The following is a 12,267-nucleotide window of genomic DNA, read 5'->3' on the forward strand; positions in this document are numbered from 1 at the left end:
TTATCGTCATATTCTATCCCTCTCACTGAGAGGATATGCTGGAAGAGCTTAAGGATAACCATTTTTTTTTCCCATCCTAACCGTCTTCCAGACCCCGTTGGCTGTTACTTTATTTGCACTGCACAGTGTCTTCCGGGCTCACTAGGTTTCGTTCCGAGGCGTCTACCTCCCGATCCTGGTCCTGCCGGATCGAACCCAGCTGACGTCCCTGAGGCTCCGTGGTTTCCACTTTCTTCGGTGCCACACACTTTAATTCCTTCAGTTTCAATATGAAAAATATGGGGGGTCCCTGTTCGGGTACCAATTTCGGAGGCGTGGATGCGCAGCAGGGCGCCTGGCCGTGGATGGTCAGCATCCAGGTCCCCACGGCCAATGGCTCTTTGCACATCTGCGGGGGGTCCCTCATCACCCCCCACTGGGTCCTCACGGCCGCTCACTGCTTCGTCGGGCAAAAGTAAGGGGGAGAAGGGATTCCAGCCATAGGGAATAGCCAAAGAGCAGCTCCCATCCCGTCCCCTTCCCCATCCTGGATGCACTGGGAAGAGCGCTCAGGAGAAGGCTGCTTCCAGCTTGACAGCCCTTGAGCCTGAGGCGCGCTGGGGCAGTGCTTTCCTTTGGGAAGCAGCAGGAATGTGGCTCCTTCCCACCCCTCTTCTCCATAGAATGGAATGGAATGGATCATGGAATGGGTTGGGTTGCAAAGGAGCTGGGGATCATCCACTTCCAGCCGCTTGCCATGGGCAGGGATGCCGTCCATAGAGCAGCTTGCTCCAAGCCTGCCTTGAGCACTGCCAGGGATGGAGCATCCAAACCTTCTCCATCCATCCCATCCCAGTACCCCAGCGCCCTCATAGGGAATCCCTTCCCTATCTCCACCCTGCAATTCCCCGTCGGAACCCATCACCCCTTGTCCTACGCCTCTAACCCCTGCTCTTCCACTGCCTCCCAGCTTCACCACGGATTGGTTTGTGATGGTCGGAATCACGGACCTGGCTCGGGCCAATTCCGAGACCCAGAAGCGTTGGATCCGGCAGGTCGTGGTCCATGAATATTACACCGGCATCTCCGGCGGCTTCGACATCGCCTTGCTGGAGCTGGACCAGCCGGTGCAGTGCGGCTACCACGTGCAGCTCGCCTGCCTGCCCGATGCGACGCTCAGGCTATCCCAGCTCTCCGAGTGCTTCGTCAGCGGATGGGGCGCGAGGGAGGCCAGAAGTGAGTGCCCGACGGCCCCGTTGGCCTTGGAATGCCGGGTCATGGATTCATGGAATGGGATGGAAGGGAGGGTAAAGCTCATCCAGGTCTACTGGAGGTTGCTCCGACTGGGGATGGAGCCTCCCAGCCTTCTCCATCCAGCCCATCCCAGTGTCCCACCGCTTCCTTCTCTCCAACCTGAGCATCCCTGGTTCAGTTGGAACCCATCAGCCCTTGGCCCATCGCTGAAGGTCCCTCCATGTCCTCCTTACGCTGAGGATGCAGAGCAAAGGGGATGCAGCCCAGGCCATAGGGGGTGTTGACGGCTCCCATTGAGCTTCTCAGCCCCCAATACCCCCAAATCCATCCCTTGTCCCCCTAATCCTGACCCCCTTTGTGTCCCCACAGCGGGGGCATCGTCCCCATCAGCCCTGCAGGAGGCCAAGGTCCCCCTCATCGATGTCAAGCTCTGCAATAGCAGCCAATGGTACCGAGGGGCCATCAAGAGACACAACCTCTGCGCTGGGTACCCGCAGGGTGGCATCGACACCTGCCAGGTAGGGATGTGCCACTGGGGCTCCCTTCTCCTCTCCCATCTGCAGGGCCTTGCTCTGCATCCCCCTTTATCCCAGCTTCGGAAGCACATCCGGCTCCTGGTCCGTCATCCCTGCGCAGGGACCATAGAGCTTGGAGCTTTCAGAGCATCGAGATTCCACCACTAAACCATGTCATGAGCAGGGATTCATGGAATGCCTTAGGTTGGGAAGGAGCTTAAAGCATCCAGTTCTAAGCAAGGGGCAGGGACGCCTTCCATTAGACCAGCTTGCTCCAAGCCCCATCCATCCTTCTCCATCCTACCCATGCCAGTGTCCCACCACCCTCATAGGGAACAACTTCTCCTTATCTCCAACCCAAACTCCCCTCTTCCAGTTGGAAGCCATCAGCCCTCGTCCTATGGCTCCAATCCATGCTGAAGGTCCCTCTCCGCGCCCAAATGATGGAGGAGAACCCTTCCATCCCCATAGGCTGACAGTGGTGGTCCCCTCCGGCATTGCCACGGCGACCCATCCCCATCCTCATCCTCTCTCCTTCTCCTCCATAGGGTGACAGCGGCGGTCCCCTCATGTGCCGGGACAAGCGCGCCAACTTCTACTGGGTTGTGGGGCTGACGAGCTGGGGCCGCGGCTGCGCCAGGGCCAAGAAACCGGGGGTCTACACCTCGACGCAGCACTTCCACGACTGGATCCTCTACCAGCTGAGGACGTTCCGCTCCGCGGCAGCCTCCGCGACGCCCCCGACATGGAGCCACCAGCACGTCTCCCATACCCCCGTCCAGGAGACGATGCCGGCGCCCACGGCCTCCAGCACCAGTGGCTTCTGCTACTTCCCAGTCCGGGTGCTGTTGGAATTCATCACTCGGGTGCAGGAGTTGCTGCAGGCTCTAAGGGGGAGAAGTCTTGAGGAGCGGCATCGCTTGCACGTGGCTCGAGCTTCAGTAAAGTTGCCTTATTTTCCCACAGAGAGGATGCTTTGCATGCCCACCTCTTCTTCTGGTCCATGGGGAGGGATGGGGATGAGGGATGGAGGGAACAGTGGGAAGCAGGAGCTGGGAAGCAGGAAATCAACCAGGTTGGGAAAGACCTTCAGGAGCATCAAGTCCAGTCATTGCCCCACCATTAAAACATGGCATGAAGAGGGAGGGGGGACAGCTTCCATTAGACCTGGTTGCTCTGAGCCCCATCCGTCCTTCTCCATCCAACCCATCCCAGACTCCCAGCACCCTCACTTCCTTATCTCCAACCTGAACTTCCCTGTTCCAGAACCCATCACCCCTTGTCCTATGGCTGCAATCCATGCTGAAGGCTGCTCTCCACACCCAAATGATGAAGGAGAACCCAACCTTCCATGGTTCTGCTTCTTCCCTGCATCCAGCTGGAGCATCCCACTTCATCCCTGCATCCAGCTGGAGCATCCCACTTCATCCCTGCATCCAACTGGAGCATCCCACTTTCTCAGGGCATCCCCCTCTCCTCCATCACTGCTCTGTGAACATCTGCCCAACAAGACATTAAGCTCGTCCTAGCACCCAGGGGGGTGCCCCTTGGGTCTCTTCCATTGGTTGTCGTGTGCACCCCCCCCCCTCCCCCCCCCCCCCCCCCCCCCCAGCCATAGTGAGCATGCAAAGCTCAATGAAGGGGGGACACCCTCATGCATCACCCTGGTAGGGGGAGCATTAATGTCATGGGGGGGTCCATAAGGGGAGGAGGTTTAAGCTTCAAGCCCTGGGGTGATTTGGAGTGGGGACACGCTTTGGGGAGGTGCTACGGGGGGGGGGAGGGGGTGTGATGGGGGGGCACACATTTCCAGCAGGTTTTTTTTGGGGGGAGTCCCAATACCCGCTGGGAGGGGTCCTAAGGGAGAGCCCATTGGGGGGGTCACAGCACCCACTGGTGGGGGGGTCACAACACCCACTGGTGGGTGTCCAATTGGGAGGTCCCATGGGCCGTGGTCCCAGCAGCCAGTGTGGGGGGGCACCGTGAAGAGGTCCCAGCACCCATGGGGAGGGTTCTCAAGGGCTGGTCCCAGAACCCACTATGAGGAATCCCATGGGGGGGGGGGGGGGGTTGCCAGCACCCATTAGGGAGGTCCAATGGGAGAGCCCATGCGGGGGGTCCCAGCACCCATTAGTGGGGGTCCCATAGGGGGATGCCAGCAGCGATGGGAGGGGGTCCACCGTGGGGATGCTATGGGGGGGGGTCCTAGCACCCATTGGGAGGGGTCTAATAGGGAGGTTCCCTGGGATTTTGTATGGATTTGTCCCTTGTAAAAGAGATGTTGGAGCGTGCCCATTCGCAGCAGCTGCTAGAAAATGCTAAGGCAAAAGGCAGAAAGATTCCAATGGCATGGCAGTGTTGTAAAGGAGGCGTTGACAGCAGATGCCTGGAACAGAACAGGGCAGGTCAGGGTTAACCCCCGAGCGTGCACAGTGGAAGTGCGGTCTGTTTGGGCTGATTTCAATGGCTGGATGGAGGATGGAGCTCCTGTGCAGCGCCAGGGCCGGGTTCTAAGGCTGTGAGCAGGGGAGAGCTCCTGTTAAAGTGCGTAATCCTGAAAGTCCTGCCTGGGAAGGCGCCTGCCCTTCAAGAACCTGGGACGAGGCTGTGCTTGTGTTCCCACAGGTAAAGGACCTCGCTGGGTCCCTGCAGGATGGGCTCCTCCGGTCTTGTCTTCTGCCTCTTCCTCACAACAGGACTGCCCCTACCGTGGCTTCCGCCCAGCCACAAGAGAGCATCTGCAGCCAAGGGACAGGACAAGACACCCTGTGCCTGCCGGGTGCCAGAGCCAGGAGTGCTTTCAGGCTGCTGTGGGATGCCTGGGTGGGGGCTGGCATTCCCTCAGCTGCTCCAGCAATGGCAGCCTCGGTTCCTGGGCACACGGGGGATGCTGGGGGTACAACAACCAGGAGCTGTTTCCAGCCACAAGAGATTCCTCTGTTAACACTGTAAAATGGATCTGGATCTGCATTTTCATTCTAGAGCTCAAGCCCAGTTGTGAGTGCAGAAAGTGAACTGTTCTTTCCCTTCTACCCAGTTCATCTGCTAGGGTAGGAGCACGAGGGAGAAACTTGTATTAAGAGGGTTGGTTTTGTTCGTTTTCATTGGCTTAGGCAGTTTCTGATTGATGGAGCCCCAGCACGAGCATGGATAATGTGGGCTTTGGAGGCACAGGGCTGTAAGGGACATGGGGTCCACACGGATGCTACCACAAGAGGCAGCCAGGATGAAGCTGGGTGGCAGGGGGTCACTGTAGGGATGCTGCGGACAGGATGGGGACAGGTCGCACAGGCTGGCAGCAAGGTGGCATCTGATGGCTGGGAAAGGCTCCCTGAGAGCTGCAGCACAGGGACAGCAGCCAGGCCCTGCTGGACCACAGCCACCAGCACTGGGGCACCGACAGCATCCAGACTGGGGAGGTTATAGCAACAGCCACGGGTGCAAGCTGTGGGCACCCAGAGCCACTGGTTGGGGTGGGGCGCAGTGGTGGCACTGGGGCAGCGCTGAGGGCCAACCTCTTGCTGCCCCATCCCCATTTAACCCAAGAAGTTCTCTGTCCCCATCCAGCCCTGTGTGCCCACAACCTGTCCTGCACCAGTGTCACCGGCAAAAGGCAGCAGTTTCACCCCCAGAACCACCTCAGCCTGGACACTTCCCTGCACCATAGGTGATGCTTGGCATCCCCAGGCTGCTGGAGCAGTGACCGCCCTGTGGCCCCACGCTGTGGGACAGCCCATGGGGCCAGCAGGCCCCTGTCCCTATCAAGTGTCAGCAGTGCCTGGGGTGCAGAGCCCACACGGGGCAGGGGCTCCAGGGCCCTGCACGAGCCCCCACGCTGCTCCCTGCAGATGGATTTTCTCCCAGCTCCTCCGCAGCCGGGTTCCAAGCATGGAAAACCGTCACTGCGGAGGCAGCGCTGGGCTCCCTCCTCCTCCTCCTCCACAGCCCCCCCTTAATGAGGCAGAGGAACCAGGAGCAGCCTGGAAGGTTGAATTGGAAGCTTCCAGGCTGGGAGCAGGCAAAGGGGAATGTGGCGCTGGCAGGCAGGAAAGGAGGGCAGGAGGAGCGGGTGACCCCGGTCCCTACGGGCCTGCAGCACACCCAGAGCCACGGCCCCATCCATCCTGCTCCCACCGCACTTGGCCATCCTGGAGGGGGCTACGAGGAGCTGGTGCAGGCAGCCAGATGTGCCAGTGCCCGGATGTGCCCTGCCAAGGCAGCCAAGGGGGTCAGAGGGTGCAAGGGACAAATGCGGTCCCAGGGTAGGGATGCTCAGAGCTGTCTGGCCCAGGCCTGGGGTTTTGCAAGCAGCTGGAGCAAGGGGGACACAGAGAGGGGGGCAGCAGCAGGGTTTTAGCAAGGGGGAACAGCACAGAAGCACACAAAGCAGCAGGAGCTGGGTCTGCGCTCCAGGACACGGCACCAGCTGGACCCCTCAGCACAGGCAAGGGGGCAGAAGGCACCCGCAGGAGCCCCCGGATGAGGGGGGAAGCCACAAAGGAGCTCAGCCCCAGGAGCAAGGGCCTTTGCCAGGCCCAAACCCAGCTCCCCCCAGGAGGGGGGACAAGAAGCTCAGCCCTCTGCTTTGAACCAAACCATGTATTAAGAACACAACTTCATTCTTCACATGCCCCATGTGTGGGGAATGGGGGGATGGGGAATGGGGGGACGGGGAATGGGGGGGACGGGGAATGGGGGGGACGAGTGTGAGAAGCAGAAAGGCTGAAGGGGATCGTGGTGGGGCTGCAAGGAGGACGTAGAGGAAGGAAGAAATCTGGGAACCGGGTTAGGGACATGGGGAGGGATCCAGGAGCCATCAGCGTAAGAGCTTCATTGGCTGGGGGGTGCGGGCAGGGGGGACAGGGGTGAGTTCTTTGGGTCTCCTCTTGCGGCCCTTCCGGGTGCTGCTCCCCCAACGAGGCTCTGAGGAAGACAAGAGCAGAGAAGCAGATGAGGCAGCTCCTGGGCAACAGCAGCAAACCCAGAGCCCCTTCCCGAGGAGAATCCGAGCCTCCTCCTTCCCACCCCTCTCCAAGGGCCCAGCGCCCTTCCCAAGGCTGTGGCTGCAGCCAGGAACAGCAAACCCCAAAGGGCATCTTCCAGCAGCACCAAACATCCCATTCCCAGGTGTTTGCCCCCCCCAGGCTAGAATGGGGCTGGCACAGCAGCAGCTTGCTGAGGCAGGGAGCACTCCCACAGCCCATCTCGCTGCAGGGAAAGGGCTTCCTTGGGTGCCTGCCTGGGTGTGGAGGAGCACAGGACTCACCTGGGATGCGGGAGGGCTGCACACAGCTCTTGCTGCTGCGCTGCAGGTGGGCAGTGCGGCTCTGGAGCCCATCCGGGCAGGGGAAGGCGACGCTGTGAAAGAGAAAGGGACCATTTCCAACCCCAGAGCTCAGGGCAGAGGCCCCCATCATCCCCAGCTGGCACAGGGGAGGTGGCACAGACACAGGCAAGGATGGGGGCTCGAGCCCCAGCGGGGAGCAGAGGCAGGAGCTGCCTGCACAGAGCACTGAGGGGCACAGGGTGCTGGTGCCTGTCTCACCTCTCCACTCGCCTCTGCTTCAGCGCAGGGGCTTTGGGGATGCAGGAGCTCTGCATGGCCAGCGCTGGGATGGGGGCTCTGCAGCCAAGGAAAAGAGGGTTAGTGCCAGGGGATGGATCCTGACCACCCGCTCTCAGAAGGCTGAGAGGCAACACAAGTGTCCCCTCTGAGCAGAGCTGCAGCGATCCACAAAGGGTTCCCCCAGACAGCAGGGCTGCAGAGGGGAGACCCCCAAGCACACACTCAGCCCAGCCAGGGCAGCACTTACTCAGGCAGGAGGGGTTTCTCCTGCTTTGGTTGCTGGCGCTGCCTCTTCTCCCAGTCCCAGCATTCCAACAGGTGGACGGGAACGGGCAGGATGGCACTGGGGGATCTGCTGTGCTCAGCGCTGCCCCAGTGCCACCACTATGCCCCACTGCAATCATTGGCTCTGGGTGCCCACAGGTTGCACCCATGATTGTTGCTACAACAAATTTGTGCCAATAAATCCAACTTTTTGCTGTTACACGAATCGTCCCAGCTTCTTGCTGTACAGTGCAGTGAAGTTTCAGGCTGCTTCCTATCTTCACTTCCAAATAACAGCAGTATTTTTGAGCTGCTTTGCATGGATTCCACTCAGTGTCTTTGTCAGCACTGAAGATCTGAGTAACTGGGTTTCTTCTGCCTTCATTCTTCCCTCTCCCACAAAGGAGACCTCCTCTTTGTTGGGGCCACGCTGGCTGTTGCAGAGCCAGAACATGAAACACAAGAACTTAACCAAAAGCTCATCCCACTCAAGCTGAAGGCAAGGCCCTCAGTGGTTTGGTGTCATGTGTGTTCCATCAGAAGTGTGCTCTGGACCTCTTGGCTGCAAGCGGTGCAGGATCGCACCACGTTGTAAGCACAAGCTCTAATCAGCAGCAACCTCGGAAGCAAAGAATGTCCCTGTTGTCTGCGCCTCCAAGCACACAGGAAAGGAACCACAGGCATCTCCATAGCTTGTGATTTGAAAGGTTAAAGGAGGGCACTTAAAAACCCAACTGGTTCCAATCAGGGGAGGCAGTTCCAGGACACAAGCAATAGAAATGCTACGTGGACTTCACTACTTCTTACCTTGACTTATGGTCTCCTATAGGAATCAGCAGTCAGTGTTTGGGCTTGTAAAGACAGCAATAGGAGTACAAAAAGGACTGTGTGACCTGATCACACTTGTTTTGGCTTTAATGAAAGGAAGGGTATAAAAAACAATGAAAAGGGTGCTCGATACTGGTCTACAGCTGGACATTGAGCCATTAACCGCAACTCTGCATGCGGCCATCCAGCCAGTTCTTTATCTGCTGAGTGGTCCATGCATCAAATTGATGTCTCTCCAGTTTAGAGACAAGGATGTCGTGTGCGACAGTGTCGAACGCTTTGCACAAGTCCAGGGAGATGCCATCAACTGCTCTACCCCTGTCCATCAGTTCTGCAGCCCCATCCTAGAAGCCCACCACATTGGTCAGGCAGGATTTCCCCTTAGTGAAGCCATGCTGGCTGTCACCAAGCACCTTGTTGTTTTCCATGTCCCTTAGCATGCCTTCCAGGAGAATCTGCTCTGCACCCATGACTGTTGCTACAGCCTGGCTGCTGTCCCTGTGCTGCAGCTCTCAGGGAGCCTTTCCCAGCCATCAGATGCCACCTTGCTGCCAGCCTGTGCAACCTGTCCCCATCCTGTCCGCAGCATCCCTACAGTGACCCCCTGCCACCCAGCTTCATCCTGGCTGCCTCTTGTGGTAGCATCCGTGTGGACCCCATGTCCCTTAGAGCCCTGTGCCTCCAAAGCCCACTTTATCCATGCTCGTGCTGGGGCTTGTCCAGGGGCTGTTATCTCGGGAGGCCATGGGTGCACTGGACATGGGTGCATATGTGTGCAGAGCAGGGTGGCTGTGCCTGCGGCTGGGGCACACATGGAAGGGTGGATGCAGATCCAGATCCATTTTACAGTGTTAACAGAGGAATCTCTTGTGGCTGCAAACAGCTCCTGGTTATTGTACCCGAGGCATCCCCCGTGAGCCCAGGAACCGAGGCTGCCATTGCTGGAGCAGCTGAGGGAATGCCAGCCCCCACCCAGGCATCCCACAGCAGCCTGAAAGCACTCCTGGCTCTGGCACCCGGCAGGCACAGGGTGTCTTGTCCTGTCCCTTGGCTGCAGATGCTCTCTTGTGGCTGGGCGGAAGCCACGGTAGGGGCAGTCCTGTTGTGAGGAAGAGGCAGAAGACAAGACCGGAGGAGCCCATCCTGCAGGGACCCAGCGAGGTCCTTTACCTGTGGGAACACAAGCACAGCCTCGTCCCAGGTTCTTCAAGGGCAGGCGCTTTCCCAGGCAGGACTTTCAGGATTACGCACTTTAACAGGAGCTCTCCCCTGCTCACAGCCTTAGAACCCGGCCCTGGCGCTGCACAGGAGCTCCATCCTCCATCCAGCCATTGAAACCAGCCCAAACAGACCGCACTTCCACTGTGCACGCTCGGGGGTTAACCCTGACCTGCCCTGTTCTGTTCCAGGCATCTGCTGTCAACGCCTCCTTTACAACACTGCCATGCCATTGGAATCTTTCTGCCTTTTGCCTTAGCATTTTCTAGCAGCTGCTGCGAATGGGCACGCTCCAACATCTCTTTTACAAGGGACAAATCCATACAAAATCCCAGGGAACCTCCCTATTAGACCCCTCCCAATGGGTGCTAGGACCCCCCCCCCCCATAGCATCCCCACGTTGGAGCCCCCCATCGCTGCTGGCATCCCCCTATGGGACCCCCACTAATGGGTGCTGGGACCCCCCGCATGGGCTCTCCCATTGGACCTCCCTAATTGGTGCTGGCAACCCCCCCCCATGGGATTCCTCATGCTGGGTTCTGGGACCAACCCTTGAGAACCCTCCCCATGGGTGCTGGGACCTCTTCACGGTGCCCCCCCACACTGGCTGCTGGGACCACGGCCCATGGGACCTCCCAATTGGACACCCACCAGTGGGTGTTGTGACCCCCCCACCAGTGGGTGCTGTGACCCCCCCAATGGGCTCTCCCTTAGGACCCCCCCCAGCGGGTACTGGGACCCCCCCAAAAAAACCTGCTGGAAATGGGTGCCCCCCCCCAGGACACACCCCCCCCGCCCCCCCCCCCAGTCCAGAACCACCCAACCCATTCTGGGGGGGGTCTCTATGGACCTAAGTGTGTCCCCACTCCAAATCACCCCAGGGCTTGAAGATTAAACCTCCTCCTCTTATGGACCCCCCCATGACATTAATGCTCCCCCTACCAGGGTGATGCATGAGGGTGTCCCCCCTTCATTGAGCTTTGCATGCTCACTATGGCCGGGGCGGGGGGGGGGCGTACACGACACCCAATGGAAGAGAAGCAAGGGGCACCCCCCCAGGTGCTGGGACGAGCTTAACGCCTTGTTGGGCAGATGTCCACTGAGCAGTGATGGAGGAGGAGAGGGGGATGCCCTGAGAAAGTGGGATGCTCCAGTTGGATGCAGGGATGAAGTGGGATGCTCCAGTTGGATGCAGGGATGAAGTGGGATGCTCCAGCTGGATGCAGGGATGAAGTGGGATGCTCCAGCTGGATGCAGGGATGAAGTGGGATGCTCCAGCTGGATGCAGGGAAGAAGCAGAACCATGGAAGGTTGGGTTCTCCTTCATCATTTGGGTGTGGAGAGCAGCCTTCAGCATGGATTGCAGCCATAGGACAAGGGTGATGGGTTCCAACTGGAACAGGGAAGTTCAGGTTGGAGATAAGGAAGTGAGGGTGCTGGGAGTCTGGGATGGGTTGGATGGAGAAGGACGGATGGGGCTCAGAGCAACCAGGTCTAATGGAAGCTGTCCCCCCTCCCTCTTCATGCCATGTTTTAATGGTGGGGCAATGACTGGACTTGATGCTCCTGAAGGTCTTTCCCAACCTGGTTGATTTCCTGCTTCCCAGCTCCTGCTTCCCACTGTTCCCTGCCCTCCATCCCTCATCCCCATCCCTCCCCATGGACCAGAAGAAGAGGTGGGCATGCAAAGCATCCTCTCTGTGGGAAAATAAGGCAACTTTACTGAAGCTCGAGCCACGTGCAAGCGATGCCGCTCCTCAAGACTTCTCCCCCCTTAGAGCCTGCAGCAACTCCTGCACCCGAGTGATGAATTCCAACAGCACCCGGACTGGAAAGTAGCAGAAGCCACTGGTGCTGGAGGCCGTGGGCGCCGGCATCGTCTCCTGGATTTTCCACCTGTGCCAAGGGCAGACAAAAATCAGTAATCCCAGTCTTGTTTGCCCATGTGAGCCAGACATTCGTATTTGAACCCAGTATTGAAGTTTCTTTTCTAAGGCTTGGACCATGGTACAGGTATAGGGGATTAATATCAATAATCGCTCCGCTTTAACTATTCTACTTAACTATATATGTTGATTACAATTGCAACATCGTATTGACACCCGTGAATCACGCTATTTTTTTTTTTAATTGTTTTCCCAGATTGACCAGAAATTTTAGGAGATAAACTTCTCCCACTTCCAGAAGACTTTCTCCTTTAAACTGGGACCGATATGGTCTTCCACATAAAACTTTTACATAGGATAGCCTCTGGTACTCCAAAACCTACAAGGGAATGCTTCTGGCCACCCTAAAAAAGTATTCGTTAACACCAACAAATATTGGTAAAAAAAAATTATTTGTCTAATTGAGCTATGATATATAGATTCCTTCCTTCAATTTGTTCATACATATAAAGACTTGCTATCTCAATGAGTTTTATTATGTTCCTCCTGAACTACCGTCCAGAGTTGGTTATAGGGGATTATAATTCACCCATCAGGTATCTGAACCCAATCTTCTTTGTTTTCCTCTCCTCCTCTGAGATCTTCAATAAATTTTCTACCCTCCTTTGATTTTCTAGGTTTAGATTTCTCAGTTCTTAGTTTGCCATCAGGGATTAAGGGAATGAGTTTAGATTGTTAAAATCAGCCAAATTTCATC

The 12,267-nt window shown here is 57.6% G+C and overlaps 1 protein-coding gene across 1 annotated transcript; it reads left to right on the plus strand.

Moving 5' to 3' along the window:
* Positions 1–278: 278 nt before the first annotated feature.
* LOC134162285 (acrosin-like) lies at positions 279–4,797 on the plus strand. Its single transcript, XM_062615925.1, has 5 exons — positions 279–454; positions 950–1,215; positions 1,603–1,751; positions 2,297–2,689; positions 4,786–4,797. The coding sequence occupies exons 1-5, from the start codon at positions 279–281 to the stop codon at positions 4,795–4,797; spliced, it is 996 nt and encodes a 331-aa protein (XP_062471909.1).
* Positions 4,798–12,267: the final 7,470 nt, after the last annotated feature.

Source organism: Pezoporus occidentalis, unplaced genomic scaffold, assembly GCF_034315485.1.
Source record: "Pezoporus occidentalis ecotype Australia unplaced genomic scaffold, CSIRO_AGI_Poc_V1 ctg1865, whole genome shotgun sequence".
NCBI classification, from domain to species: domain Eukaryota; kingdom Metazoa; phylum Chordata; class Aves; order Psittaciformes; family Psittacidae; genus Pezoporus; species Pezoporus occidentalis.